Source organism: Podarcis cretensis (assembly GCF_951804945.1).
Source record: "Podarcis cretensis genome assembly, chromosome: 15".
NCBI classification, from domain to species: domain Eukaryota; kingdom Metazoa; phylum Chordata; class Lepidosauria; order Squamata; family Lacertidae; genus Podarcis; species Podarcis cretensis.
Window position 1 is genome coordinate 36,637,358 of NC_137185.1, and position 16,245 is coordinate 36,653,602.

A 16,245-nucleotide genomic window follows, 5' to 3' on the forward strand; every position below is an offset into this window, starting at 1 on the left:
GAGTGTTCACTTCTTTGCCTTCACCCGTGTACACCCTAAATATATTCAGTGCTGGATTTACGTATAAGCTAAACAAGCTATAGCTTAGGACTCCACTCTCTTGGAGCCCCCCCCCAAAAAAAAAAATTAAAGGGAAAAAAACCTGGATGTACATTTCCAAAATATAAGATAAAAACAAATAAAACAAAACCTACATACAGCAACAGTGTTTTGTGTTGTGTAGGCGCCTATGATGTAAGTAATGGTCCTTGCCTGCTAGCCTGCTCCCTAAAATATCACTGGTTTGCTCATTTCTATATATAGGGTGCCTACATTTTGCATGTGCAAATGGCTTTAGATACCTATTAGGTCCATAAATTACCATACAGCATATATTCAACACAAAAGCAGCAACAATTTGTTGTTGACAAAGGACAGCTGGACATATAAAGGGCCCCATTACCTTCAGTAGCTTAGGGCCTCATGAAACCTAAATCTGGCCCTGAATATATTCTAGGGAGTCCCCTAACCCTTTGGAGCTGATGCGGAGAGAAGTCCATGTATCCTCTTTCCCTTTCTTACCTAATGATGAATTTGCTTTAAAATGTAAGGAACGGATGTTCAGAGTAGCCAGGATAGATTTTGTATCCACCAGGATTTGATCACCAGGACCTCGTGCATGGGCTGAGAGAATGGCACACATGCTACAAAACTGGATGTTGGCTGCTTTGAGATCAGCACAGGAAAGTGCACTTCCCTGGTAAAGAAAAAAGAAAAGTCATGAGGGTCAAAGGACTGGCAAGACTTAAAAATCCAAGCTTCAGCTGAAACATCATCATCATTTGAATTTATCTACCACCCTATACCAGAGGGTCTCAGGGCAGTTCACATAATAAAATGAAGATATAAAACCACAAAATACCTAATAAAAATAAAAACAACAGCCCAATACCCCCCCCAAAAAAAACACATTTTAAAAGGGCATAGGATATAAATTGGATCAACCAAAGCCCTGGTTAAAAAGGAATGTTTTTGCCTGGCACCTAAAGGTGTATAATGAAGGTGCCAGGCAAACATGTATTCAGAAGCTTCGGTGTTTGTTCAAGAGAAACTTGAATCCCATAAAGGCAGGTAAGTCCCATTTCAGGGACACTGACTAAAATACATCCCTTATTTTCTGTTGAATATATGAAAAAAAAGTTGATGCTTCAGAACAAGGGGCAGATTTCAGATTAAGGAGGCTCTAGCAGGAGGCCATCAGAACCTCAACAGGAAAGCAAAAAGTAGAGAGCTTCTGCACAGAAACAGGACATTAATAGTAAAAAGAATTTCATGAGGTGTGCTCCACTGATACTCTCAAGAGGAAGTCAAATGATGTTTCTCTTGGAGCCAAATGCACTGGATTCGGAATGAAGTTCTAAAGGAGAACCCAGCAGCTGTTGTACAAGGTGGTTGGGAATAACATGTTCCAAGGTCTTCTTTCTTCTGAGGCAAATCTTCTCAGACGTAATGAACAAGCATAGCCAGGCCAGTGTGTGATCAGTTTTGTAATACTGACTTTTGTTCATCTCATCCAAAGGGGATCTTGGATAGGAAAGCTGTTCAGGTTGAAGCTGCTGGCTGAATCTTTCCTATGCAAGATCTTCCTTCAAATTACACCAGCAAGTGCTGCCAGTTAAATGAGAAAGTGACCATGCATTAGATTGGCTGAAATTGTTCATCACATCCAAAGAAAAGTAGCTGCCTAAATGGAAGATCCCATAAAGCAGGAGTGGGGATCAAATTAGGCCTGACGGGTGTCCACACTCACTCATCTCACACTTGATGTGATATCAGGTGTGGAGCAGGTAGAGATAAGTCTGCAAGGGAAAAATAATTTCTTGGCAAGTGGAGCTTACTGAAAGCACTGATTGGCTCACTGGTGCTGACAGCAAGCTCCTCTGAAGTCATACATTTGCAGGTGCAGGCTAGCTTCAACCGTCTCCTGAAAATGAGTGTTTCCTTTTTGCAGACAGCTCTGATGATCTGCAGAGGAAATATATCTATTCGCAGGAATGCTCTGAATCCAAACTGTGCCTGCAAACTAACAAAGCTGGGCTCACTGTCAGAGCAGATCAGTGCTGACCGTGAGCCCTTTTTCCATTGTCATGTGACAGCATAATGACATAAAATGATTGGCAGGTGACCAGACACACCCACTTGTCAAAAATAACTCAAAGACGGTAGGCCAGTTTCCTTTCTGACCCTTGGGTTGAAAAAGCTTACCCACCCTTACAATAAAGTAGATGTTTGGAAACATTAAGGCAATAAATAGAGAAGGTTTGTTTCATCTAGTCATGCTGACCATGATGGGAAAGCACTCTGTTTATGTATTGCTAACTTGTTTGTTTCTTCATTTTTGACAAGGCTTTTACTTCCAAAGGCATAGCCTCCTTAAATTATGCCATGTGAACATGTTAACTCCTTTTGATCAGTTGTGTTCAACTCAATCCCAAATGCCCACAAAGAGAAGATATTATATAATTAATAATGTCAGGGATGTTTATATTTTGAGGATCCAGTATCATTAGAGTTGCTCTGAGGAAGTTTTGAGTTCCATGATTTTAACATAAATGCATTTTTAAGATGAGAATATTGGGGAGGGGTACGATATGTAAATAATATGTATACCCTCAGTAAGAATAGTTTGGGGAAATTTTGGATGAATTCCCATTCTCTGTGGAGATACTCAAGTGATCCAACAAAGACAATATCCTTCAGCTCACTGAGTGTGAAGTTACTGGCTCGCAGAGGCATCACAAAGTTCCGCAGTCCAATCAGCGCAGAGGTAGCATCTCCAAAAACACAGACTACAATGTGCTCACGCATATCATTGGATTGCCCCTTGCGTCGCTTCTAAACAGGACAAAACAGAACTATATGAAGAAATGAAACATTATTTTAGAAAAATAGTTAAAGGAAAAGGGGGCGGTTCTCATGTTGGGAAAGGGATCCTTGATATAATGTCATATGTGCTGCTTTCAGATTTTGGTGGGCCCTTCAATATTATGCTTGCTCACTTCTGTCACAGCGACAACTACCCATTCATTGTGACTGCAATTAATCCAGAATGCGGCAGCTAGACTGGTGACTGGGAGTGGCTGCCGAGACCATATAACACCGGTCCTGAAAGATCTTCATTGGATCCCAGTACGTTTCTGAGCACAATTCAAAGTGTTGGTGCTGACCTTTAAAGCCCTAAACACCCTCGGTCCTGTATACCTGAAGGAGCGTCTCCACCCCCATCGTTCAGCCCGGACACTGAGGTCCAGCGCCAAGGGTCTTCTGGCAGTTCCCTCACTATGAGAAGTGAGGTTACAGGGAACCGAACCAGGCAGAGGGCCTTCTCGGTAGTGGTGCCTGCCCTGTGGAATGCCCCCCCCCCCAGCAGATGTCAAGGCAATAAACAACTACTTTACTTTTAAAAGACAACTGAAGGTGGCCCTGTTTAGTGAAGTTTTTAATGTCTGACGCTGTATTGTTTTTAATATTTGGTTGGAAGCCGCCCAGAGTGGCTGGGGAAACCCAGCCAGATGGGCAGGGTATAAATTATAAATAATTATATATTATATTATTATATTATTTACCTTCTCCCCTTGGACTCAGTTCATACCATTATCGAGAGGGAGAGGAGCAAAGGGAGTGACTATCAAGAGTCTTTGGTTCCTTCTCCTTCCACCTAGTCCTACCAGTTTTCTTGGAAAGGGCAGGCAAAAGTGACAGCAAGGGAAAACAACAGAGGTCTGGTCAAAGACTGGTGGTTGAAACAAACTGAGAAGGGAGGATACCAATTTAATTTCCCTGCCCAAATCTGAAATTCAGAATGTATCACACTATCTCAAAATGTATTTTTTCGCTTATGGAGGGGAACCTCCTCCCCCTCCCCCTCCCAAGATCAGAATTTCAAGTGTGATATTCTAGGATTTCAACTTCTGTGGTTTGGAACGTGGATTTCAGTTTAAATGACACACAAATGTTGGCACTTCTCTTCTTTAAAAGACCAGTGATTCATAGGAAATCAAATTCATTCAACTGATCAGACACCCATAAGCAATTATCTGGGCAATGTACATTTAAAAAACCAACAACGAAGAAACAAAAACCTATTCAAAATCAGTGTTATGATAAAACAAGTTAAGAAGCAGCAAATAAGACAATTTTGAAATCAAAATAAATCACTTTAATGCAGAGATCAAGAAATTAAAACATTGAAGTACCAATTTGAACAGAAAGCTGAAATAATTAAAATATCACAGAGCTAAATAGCCATATGTTGCCTTTTAAAAACTAAATGTTAACATTTTAAAAGTACTGTGGGCAGTGTGTGTGTGTGTGTGTGTGTGTGTGTGTGTGTGTGTGTCTTTGGTACTGAAAAGCCATTAAAGTAGGCAACAGTTAAGCCTCTCTGGGAAGGACATTTCACAACTGAGGGGCCACTGCTGGAAAGGCCCTTTCTGTTGTTGCCATTTTCTGTATCTTAGTGGCTGGATATTCTAGAAGAAAGACATCACTTGATGATCTGAAGGCTTGGATAGGCAGTCTTTCAGATACAGGCAGAGCAATCCTATCAAAAACTGACCAAATTTATGTCAGTTGAAATTAAACTGGAGTAATTTACACCTATTCCAGACATTGTTCAGGTGCTGGGCAACTGCCATGTGAACTGGCCTGAGTCTGGCACCCTTTTTGCTGGCATGGCGTCCACCAGATTGCCAGGTCATGTGATTGAACTGAAAGAGGCTGTGAACAGGTGTCAGTCTTTCCTTGTCCCATCACACCCTTCCATACCACTTTCTGGGGACTTACACGAGCATATGTTCTGCCAGCTTAGCCCTGGCTAAACTGGGATGAGAGTTACACTGGCTCAACCGGGACAGTTGGATATCTGCCTATTCTAAATTCACTCATTGTGGTGGATCTTGGGTTTGTGTGGGACTATTAGGTCCCATACCAAGAAGAACTTCAACGATGGGGGTGGACACTTTTTGTCTGGTGCAGAAATATATGTTGTGCCTAGCACTGGTCTAGCACACACACACACACTTTCACAATTCCTCCCCTTTTTCAGTGACAGCTCCGACCTGGTGGAATGCTCTGTCCCACAAGACTAGGGCCCTGCGGGACTTGATCTCCTTCCGCAGGGCCTATAAGACAGAGCTATTCCACCTGGCCTTCAATTTGTATTAGCCTGATCCTCTATTCCCTTTTCCCCTTTCCTCTTCTATGAAGAAACCCTTTCTGGGACCCCACATTTAAATTCTTCCCTGGTCTCCTTGCTGGCCCTAGTAGGACCAACTTGGCTAGTTAGCCCTGGTGATCATTTGATGTCTACGACTGGGTTGTTATTTTTTTCTTTCCCCAAAATGACTCCTGAATTTTTGAATTTTATTGATATTGATGCTGCATTTTATGTTGTATGTTATGCTGTTTCATGCTGTTTTTAAGTCACATTTTAATCAATGTCTTATATTTGCTATTAGCCACCCTGAGCCCAGTTTTTAAACCAGGAAGGGTGGGGTATAAATAAATAAATAAATAAATAAATAAATAATTATGCTAGGAATTTTTCAGTGAGAGATGTCCAGCAACATTTCTCAACAGCCCACGAAGCATGCCAATGAGAATAATGTTATGTCATGCAGCTCAGCAGTATTCCTGGGGCAGGTTGCTCGAATAGGAAGGATGCTATGTCATGAGATAGTGTCATTCCTATGGGGCATTCATTCCACGAACAACAACAAACTACTTAGGAAAGCCAAACTGCCACCTCTTATGGTAACAAGGCTTTTTGGGGTAGGTGGGATGCATAGGTCTGATTCAACCTGTGGAATCAGTGCAACCAGAAATCAGCACAGGATGCCTTGTGATTGGCAGCTGCCACTGGGCAAAACTCTTAGGTGAATGAGCATTCAGCCATGGCCATGTTCTTCACTGGTCATGAATGTATTCTGGAGATTAAGGACTTCACTGACACTAAGATCAACGAGTTTCACACTTAACTGAATACCATCAACATCCCAGTGGCAATGCCCTTTGAAAAGCACAAGGTACCCTGAAGCCTGCTAGCATATTTAAGCAATTCATAGGCTAACCAACAAAAATTGGTCTTCCTGCTTTGAGATCTGATGTACTTCTTGATTTCAGTGCATTACTGCATCATACAACACAGCTCATTTTGGGATGTTTTCTGTGTATCAACTGATGGAATCTTTCCATGATTGGTATACATAGTATATGCTAGGGATGTGTGCATCAGATCTGTGGAAATCTAGCTGATGAGAGTCTTTTCTTTCTTTTTCTTTCTTTCTTTCTTTCTTTCTTTCTTTCTTTCTTTCTTTCTTTCTTTCTTTCTTTAAAAAACAACAACCATGGAGGTTCTTTTTTTAAAAGGTAAGATGCTCTGCTTTAACAAAAAGGAATCAGAACTCTTCTAAACTCTACTGCTACCTCTCGGAGGTCTGCAAGGCCTATATTAAAGGCCACAAGCAACACCAGAAGGGAAAGGACAGTGCGAAGTAGCAAAGTTTTTATTAAAAAAACAACAAAATATGCTGTACATGCAAGGCTACACACCACTTGGCTATCTCTTGGTTATATTATGGTAGAAAGTGAATCACTTTTGCTTCTTGCACAAACACACCCACCCACAAACAACATGTTAGTTTGCAATTTGGCAGGCTTCATTCACTCTGGAGGGCTTCCTGTCCCTGTAAATTTCATCCACTTTGGCCAAAAGGGTAAAAGGTTATAGCTTTTTTTTATATTCTCTGTCATAGTGAATGGGGGAACATTCATTTTATATGGAGCAGCTCAGAACCCAAAATACAGATCTCAGTGGAGAGAGCACAGGGTGACTCAGAAACAGATTGGTTTTTTTAAATATAAAAATGCACAGATACAGATACAAGCCATATCACGGAGACTATACAAACTCCAAGTATATGCCCACATTCCCAATCAAGAGCTGCCGAACTATTACATTCATAAAGCACTGTCTTCACAATGGTTTTTTTCTTTTCTTCAGAGGGCAATAAAAGACTCATGTCATGGGAACTTTGCTGATGAGTGATTAGAATCATAGCCAAATTAAATGATCATCTTAACTAATTGGATTAGTCTAAATTGAATAATGAAACCTCAAGCTGTAGTTAGTGGAACGTCCCTTAAATCCAATTATTAGTCTGTCAAGTGGTGCTAAACAATGGAAATGATCCATTCTATAGACCTTTTAATAGGAACTATTGAACAACAACCTAGCCAGACTAGGATATGAGGAGATGGTGAGGGGAAAGGCAGTTGGCGTCCGGGGGAGGGGGAGAGAAGCACACATTGTAAGTGTGGTAGAAATCATTTGAACAGACAGTTTCTGACCTGAACTAAGGATTCCTCTTCTTTTTTAATTTATTTTTTATTAAAAGATTTTCATGAATAACAAAGGTACATATAACGTCTCTGTTTTCAATTCCTTTCTACATGCCAGATACATTCGGTGTGAGACATTGTTATCATAAGCATTGTGAGGTTGGGGTGGGGGGAAGAGATGTGGGGAGAGAGGAGGGAGACAGAAGAAGGGCTAAGGATGCTTCTAAAAAACAAAAAAAATTCCCACTGTAGGGATATCGCAGAGTGGGGAGTGGGGTCCGGAGGGAGCACACTTCCCAACCAGCAGGCAGCCACGTCTGCCTGCACGCGTGACCCTGGGGTGCAGGGCACAACCCCCCCTCAGACAAGCCACAAGCTGTCTAGAACATCATCCCCTAGGTCTGACCATTTGCAGTCTCAAAGTCAGCAGTGTCCTGTCTGTAAGTTTTTCCCTGAGACCTTTTGTCTCCTACGTCATACACTGTGCAAGGGGAAAATGACGCTGTGAAACAGGTGCCAAAATAACTTTGTACCACCCCACGATTTCGGGACGGAAGATGTGTAAAGGTCACAGCCCAAAAATGTATCTGCCTAGATTGCATATTTGTCTCAATAAAAAGAGGCTCCACAGGAATGGTGGTAGCTCGCTCGCTCCCTTCAGACCACCTGTGCGCAGCTCACATCATGATCAACACCTGTCTTGGGCCTTCACTTCACCCACTTTAGTTCATTTCCAAATTGACTAGTTTTGTTTCTGAAATGAAACCAGTGATTTAGGAGTTCCCACATGTACTTCTTTAAATTTCAAAATTTGTACACAGTACTGTGCATGGGTAGTTTGATGGTGCTTCCACTTCCTTCCTGATCCCCCCCCCCCTTTATTGGATGTCCTCTGGGTTAACAACAGGCATTTGTGCCTTGAGAAAACTGGTTGTACTCAAGATTACCTTTTGTGTTGTATTTCATTAATCTGGAGAAGACTGAAGTATTACCCAAAGCAACACATAAAACAAATCTCCATATACCTCCCATCTCCAGTGGGCCTTCGCCCTCCCATGAATATGTGTTAGGAACTGATGCTATCTTTGCAGACATTGCAACATGCTTGGGAAGATGTGCAACTTAGTACAGGGGTACCTTGGTTTACAACCATAATCCATTCAGGAGATCCGGTTGTAAACCTAAAGCATGCTTTCGCCAATGAGGCCTCCCCCTCAAAATTGGTTGTAATATAAAAAAAAATGGGTTGTAATCCAAAAAAAGGGACACACACTTCCAGGTTTGATGTGGTTGTAATCCAAAGCAGTTGTAATCCAAAGCGGTTGTAAACCAAAGTACCACTGTACTTGATGATATGACTGCATGGTCTTTCCAATTTCCCTGAGGTTTTTAAATGATAACTATTGCCATGCTGCTGGATTCTGACTGTCAGTTGGTTTAAAAAATTCTCTTGTTTTTAAAATCATGGAGAAGAAAGGAATCGGCAGGCACCTTTGCTATGTTGTTTCCGGTACCTGCTAAGACAGGCATGTAATTTTAACATGCAATATTATTTTTATTGTGCTTTTAAAAAAACTGACCTTAATTACATTTTGCTAAATTTTAGGTCAGCTTATTGAAGGTTTGATTTTCTCAGTATTCTTTAATGAATATTTTATTTTGTTTTATCTAAACCTCTTAGAAGTTTTTGGTGATTAAGCGGAATATAAATCCTGATAGTTAATAAATAAATAGATCCAGCCCAGTGTGCTGAATGATACCTGACAGCTAGGTGTAAGTGCTATTTTAATTTCCAACAATACCCAAGATGTAAAGTCATTTAGGAGCATTGTTGGAAATTTAAATGTTGGCTTAATCTAGCTCAGCGGTTCTCAACCTGTGGGCCCCCAGATGTTGTTGGACTACAACTCCCATCATCCCTGAGCTCTGGCCTTGCTAGCTAGGGGTGATGGGAGTTGTAGTTCAACAACATCCGGGGACCCACAGGTTGAGAAAGGCTGATCTAGCTCCCCAGCTAGATATTGGAGAAGGGGCCTGGCTCAGTGGTAGAACACCTGCTTTGCATGCAAAAGGTTCAATCCTTTGCATTTCCAGATAGGGTTGGAAGAGAGCATTTTTTAAAAAAAAATGCTGGAGAGCCACTGCAAATCAGTGTAGACAACACTGAGCTACATGGACCAATGATCTGATGTGGTAATAAGGTAGCTTCCCCTGTTCCTATGCACTCAGAGTATGGCTGAGGGTGCTACCAATGCTTATTGCTGCCTGCCCGCCAGAGTCCAACAAGTCCAACAATGAGGGGGTGTTTTCCCCAGGCAACCCCATCACACTTGGGGCTCGACATGGTGCCTTAGGAACTGCATTAATAACTCTTATTTGGCAGGCAAAGCTTTTCCCCAACATGGGGCTGCCTCCAGCTTCCCTTTCCAAATCTCTGCATGCCATGCAGGTGTTACTGGCACAGGCAGCTGGCTAGAAACAAGTTAATAAGCTAACACCCACCCTACATATAGTGCACCTACCAAGATGGCCTTGTCAAAAGGAACAGCTTTACACCAATGGAACATTCCTGAAGAGTCTAGAGTGGTTTTTTCATGTTCATCATCCAAGATTTCTGAAGGTCTGGATGAATAAAAAGGGACAAAATAACAGGTGATGTAATAATATTAGCAATAGCAACATCAGCAACATGGCACCATCTACTGTATGTACATGACACTGTGCAAAGAATGTGAAGGCTCCGTTCTTTCCACCCAAAGGGCTTACTGTCTGGAAATGGACAAAAGGGGAGAAAGAGGGAGGAGAAGGTAATGGAGGAAGGGCTCAACAGGATCCTACTGGCACAATGGGGCTTTCCCCTTTCTCCCCTTGTGTTGCCCTGGGCGTGCCTCCTCCAAATCTGCTGGAGAACCCCAGAACAGCATCTAGAGAGAGGAAAGCAGGATAATTTCATCTAGAAATGCTTGCTGCAAGAACAATCAGAAGAGCATGTTGTTGCATCCCTCCAACAATTATGGTTAAAGTGTTGACTTGCTGTCTGACAGACACGGTGTTGCTTGTCTGTGGTCCCTGATTTATTTTTGAGCCTTCCACTCATCCAAGAAAGCAGCTGCAGGTTTCAAAATGACCAAAAACATGTACACATTATGTGCATATCGGTGTTTACTTTTGCAAGTAGGCAGCAGGGTGCAAGGCAATGGGTCCAGCAAATCATATTGATGCCACTAAGGGTGATGCTGTAGGAAAGAAATGTGATCTGGCTAACATCACATTGACCTCATCCATAAGGACTTCTCCAGAAACGCAGCTTCATTGATAAATGGGATGATCACAACTCTGAGCTGTTCTAGGGAAATAACATGTTGGATTGTATCTTGTATTTTCCTCCATCTTACTCGCTTTCTCGGAAAACAGATGTAGTGGCTGAACTGGTAAAAAAGGTAAAAGGCTAAAGGACCCCTGGACGGATTAAGTCCAGTCAAAGGTGACTATGGGGTGCGGCGCTCATATCGCTTTCAGGCTGAGGGAGCCGGTGTTTGTCCACAGACAGCTTTCCGGGTCATGTGGGCAGCAGGACTAAACCGCTTCTGGCAGAACGGGACACCATGACGAGTGCCAGAAAGCATAGAAACATTCCCACCACAGTGGTACCTATTTAAAAACTTGCACTGGTGTGCTTTCAAACTGCTGGGACAAAGCAATGGGAGCTCACCCCATCATGCAAATTCGAACCGCTGACCCAAAGATCAGCAAGCCCAAGAGGCTCAGTGGTTTAGACCACAGAGCAACCCATATCCTGACTGAAGTGGTATTCAGACTAGAAATGTTGCATCATACCTTGAACATAGGTATCGGATCCCATTCCAGTATCTCAATGTTTGACCAAGCTATTGCATCACAAACCAGCATAAGTACAGACTGGTCCAAATATCTTAGTAGCAGCAGCTCTCCAGGGTCTGAGTTCCCCACTAAGTTCTGCTATCTGAGAACCTTCAGAAATAAACCAATGGGATGCCAACTGCTTGGGTGAAACAAAAGGCTTCTCTTTGCTTAGTCAATGAAGTGGCAAACAGGGTGTTGTGCAAAACAAGGGAAATTTTTTCTATACTTCAAATGTCATGCAGGAGAGGGACTGAACATGTGGCAAGCGCCACTTGGGTGGAGTGGCTGAAGCAAATATGAGGCAGAACTGGGAGAAATAATGCCCCTCCAGTAATATTTAGTAATGGACCATTGCCCAGTGGTAAAGCATGAGCTTTGTTTCCAAAAGAGCACTGTTTCAATCCCAATCACCTCCAGTTTAAAAGGACCAGGTAGCAGTAGGGATACAGGAGGCATTTAGTTCAGTTCACACTGCAAGGCAAACCTATCTACTTTGCACTTTCTGATGAAATATGGGAACCAAAATGTAGCTTATCTGTTGAAATTTGCAGCTCTCTATATTTCATGATGGAATTTTCTAATCAATTAATGTGTACTGAAATACAGTTGTACCTTGGATCCCTAACACCTTGTGAGTCAAACATTTTGGCTCCTGAACACCGCAAACCCAGAAGTGAGTGCTCTGGTTTGCAAACGTTCTTTGGAACCCAAATGTCTGACGCGGCTTCCAATTGGCTGCAGGAAACTCCACTGTACATATATTTGGAAATCAGAAGCTGCACTTTGGTTCCCAGACGTTTTGGAAGTCGAATGGACTTCCGGAACAGATTCTGTTCAACTTCCAAGATACCACTGTATATATATTATGGGAAAGTGAGCATCAAAATGAATATATCTGTGAAAATAGCATGCAAAAAAATGCATTATGATGGGGGAAACTGAGCGCAAAAAGTGTGTATTGGACAAAACAGCATACCAAAATTTGCACATTATGGGGAATGCAGTCTGAAATGTTGATGAATTTTCATGAGGGCTCTTTTTAAAAAATAAATGGGTTGCAAACTGATGTGGATATGTGGATAACAGAATTTACAATGGGAAATACAAGAAACTGGGAGAAACTGTAATTGACGGATTTGTCCATCCTTTGGTAGCAGGTTCCTTGAAACCCCTCTGCCAAAGAACTTGAGAACTGCTTTCAGTCCAAGAAGAAAGTGCTGGGCTAGATGGACAAATATCATGACCTATATTTCCTAAGAGCTATAATTCAAGCATTCAAAAGAACAAACAAATAGCTTAAACCTGGAAGGAGAAATGGGCCCATGCATGTCAGCCACGCCCCAAATATTCCCGAGCGTGTCCGCTGCACCTTTCCCAGAAGGTCTGATGGGAGTGTGTAAACACATTTGGCTAAACACACTTACAAGTTTCCTTGTGGTCAAGAACCCTGGTTTCCTGATCACAGGAAGGAGTGTAAGCACTTACAAGACCCATTCAGACCTTTCTACTCAAAGTACAAATATTGGAGGGGGGGGTTAAACCAGAACACTCAGCACATGTGCCCCCTCTCCCCAGTTTCAGTCCAAATGTGTTTATTTGAAAGCCTGAATGGGGTTATGGTTGCAATCCTATCCATGTTTAGCTGAAAGTAAACATTTCAGGTAATCATTTCATTTATCATTGTGAAGCTCCGTTCCAAATAAATATGCATAGGGCTGAGGCTGCATGTTTCATTTCTAGAAGAGGGCATGCAGATACACAGACTGCCTTGTTGCCTTAAATGATTTCCAGGATTTACAAATGCCCTTTCATCGTGAAACCAGCTCAGAGTTATACAAGCTGAGCCCTTAACGGCACCAGAAATTAATGACAGCTCTTTGCCAAATACCCTTCCAGCCATTAATGAATAGCTGGTGCTAGAATGTGTGTCTGGGTTCAAGTTTACAAAGCAAAAAGCAAAACACAGTAGAGGGGCATGTTCTTTGTCATTTCAAATAAGCTTCTTTAAAGGGAAACACATACAAAGCTGCCTTATGTTGAGTCAGACCATTGTTTACACTGATGGGTAGCAGCTCTCCAGGGTTTCAGGCAAGGGACATCCTAGACCTACCTGGAGGTGCGGAGGATTGAAACTGGGAATTTCTACACACAAAGCAGGTGCCCTACAACTGAACAATGGCCCTTGTCCATAGCTCAGCAGTAGATTGTATTGTACCCATAGCTGACAGGATGCTCAGATGGCCACTCCAAATTTCCCAACTCATTTTCAGCTTGAGAAATGTGAGGGCTGCTGCCAACCAGAACAGGAAATGCGAGGCTAGGTGAACAGTCTGCATGTAGAGCAGAGACTCTACAACTGAGCTACAGCCCTTCCCCGAATATAAGATACTAGTGGATAATATGGGAGAATATGTTAGCAGTGTATCTCAGTCCTTCCATGCCAAGAATAGACATTTCTGTCCATTAGTCATATGGCACCTCCCCAGCATTTGAAACCTCCTCCCTCCTGCCTGGATGATGGATCGGTCAGGTGGTGATTAAATTGTGTTTTGGCAAGAGGGAAGATATCTTGTTGCAAGCTCTTTTAACTCAGCCCAGCTCAGCAAATCAATCAGTGCACACTTTCCCATCATCATAAAACCATGATCTATGTACACAAGCTGTCACAGATGATATCTCCCTTCACTCAAAATGTTATAGGAAGCATCTATGCCCCGAAGGAAACACCTGTCAGAGCACTGGGTAGGGAAATAAAAAGGCAAGACTGCTTGAAGCACACTTCATCAAAAAGGCATCCTTCTCCAGATATCATTGCGGGGGGCTGGGAGGAGGCAAATGCTTATCTATCTTCCTGTGTCTTAACTAATGTTCCCTTCTGCCATATTCTCAGCAAATGATGTGAGATTTTCAGGAATCTACTTTTCTTGGGAGAGCAGTGAATCATTCTGGTGATTCCCCAGTATCTGCACTGAGGATCTCCAGGAAAATGAAGCAGGAAGAAGGTAGGCTTAGCAGAAGTACGCACAGATACAGAGCACAAGGGGATAACTGATGGCCTGGTCTTCCAAGGAAATTTCACAAGCCTGGATCTGGTTTTGTTAAAGCCTAAGATTGTCTTTGAAATCTAGCTCTTAAAATAGGAAGCTGGGAAACTGCCTTCTACCAAGCAGTGCCAGCTCCAGGTTTAAGGGGTCCTTGGGCGAGGCGTGACCATTCACTTTCTTCCTCTCTTGGGACAAAATCCACTCAGTTTCCCACAGAGGTATGGCAAAGCTAGCGCAGGAGACTGCTCCATTTCCCCGACTCTTGACTAGGGATTGACAAATCTGTTGATTTCAGTTTCTCTTATTTTCTCATTATTCTGCTCCTAAGATCAGTTTTTTGCAGTTTCCCATTAGTTTGTGATTCCCATCCCCCTTAAAAAAAAAATCCCATCAGAATTGTAACATGCATTTCTCCTTAAACTGACAGTTTTTCCAGACATTTTCACTAATTTACTCTCTTTCTGCTTGTTATTTTCAAGAATGGATCCATTTTTAGGCACCTCCTCTGGATTTTTATTTACATTAGTTACTTGGAGAACCACATTGCAAAATTCATAGAAGTGCGAATTTCAAAAGATGGTTATGTATGTTTCAGTTCACATACTGTTTCACTGTGTGAAACATTACCTTTACATTAAAATACTGAATTTATTGCTCATCCCTACTCCTAACACTGCTCAGAAGGAGCAAGTGAAAAGGCAGAAACATCAAGGAGCAGGAGCACCGGCAAGCCCAGCTGCACCTCTGGACAGGAATAGCCAAATTTTCGTTGTGTATGTTCTGATAAGCTCTAGGTTATACTACTGTCTTATATGTGGGGCTGCTTCTGAAGATGGTTCAGAAACTTCAGCTTGTGCAGAATTCAGCAGCCTGCTTGCTCACCAGGGCAAGATGATTTGAGCATATAATGCCAATGGTGGCCCAACTTAACAGGCTGCCAAATAGTTTCTGAGCCAAATTCAAAGTGCTGGGTTTGACCAGCTCAGGACAGGACCACAATACCTCAAGGACACTAGGCAAAAACTTTCAGGCCTTTGACCTTTAACAATCTGTTTCCTTTCAGAAGCCGGTGAGAAGTTTTTAATGTAGTTCTCTTTCCTCTTGGTTTCAATGTGTCTATGTGGGGATTCTTGTATGTTTGTTTGGTTGTTATTCGCTTTGGATTGCTGTGGGCAAGATAAAGTGACTGGCAAATTGAATAAATAATAAAATAAATAGAAATAACGGAACAACAGAGATCTATAAACATTACTGCATGTTGTGCAGAGGATGGTGAACTTTGGGGAGGAGCAGTAGGGTGAAAAACCATCACAAAACCCTCTCTTCTACAACGATGAATGGTTCAGAGGCCCACTCCTTGTTTGCATCTGGTGGCTCTCTGGTGCCCTGTTATTTATCATAAACTTTTGCTTACAGGAGGTCAGGGTCGAATATTACCATCTCTCCTTATTCTATCCATACAAGGATACTGTAGGGCAGGTTAGGCTGAGGAAGACTAACTGTTCCACCAATGAAATTCACAACAAAACAGGAGTTTGAACATGGGTATCCCAGTTCTGTCCAACATATATGTTATATGGGCTCTCAAACCCACCTCATCACTACTTTTCAGAACAGCATGTAGGGGAAGTGAATGTGTGGAAATCCTCTTTACCTAAGGCTAAAGAAGTTTCCCTTGTCACTTCAGTGCTAGGGTTTGTTTGTGGTTTTTTAAAAAAATCCATTGCCTTTGCTGCCGCCTCTCACCATTGCCACAAATTAATGCCACTTGATTTAGAACAACTCAGCAAAGTGTTTTGCTACTCACTGTGCGAAACTTAATAAATTAGCACATATATAAAGGCGCTGTTCGTAATTGAAAAAGGATAATTATTTAGAGCATTCCAACCCCTAATCAGCAAAAAGCCTCTGTGGACAGGTAAAATCAATCACAAAACCA

The 16,245-nt window shown here is 42.2% G+C and overlaps 1 protein-coding gene across 1 annotated transcript in view; it reads right to left on the reverse strand.

The window, feature by feature from the left end:
* The window catches only part of KCNU1 (potassium calcium-activated channel subfamily U member 1), an 86,651-nt gene that overhangs the window by 16,293 nt on the left and 54,113 nt on the right, over nucleotides 1-16,245 (reverse strand). Inside the window, exons 20-22 of the mRNA XM_079954942.1 lie at nucleotides 9,903-10,002; nucleotides 2,650-2,874; nucleotides 562-736 (exon numbers count right to left, since the gene is read on the reverse strand). Of these exons, the coding sequence (XP_079811068.1) occupies nucleotides 562-736; nucleotides 2,650-2,874; nucleotides 9,903-10,002 (500 nt within the window). The remainder of the gene's footprint in view (nucleotides 1-561; nucleotides 737-2,649; nucleotides 2,875-9,902; nucleotides 10,003-16,245) is intronic.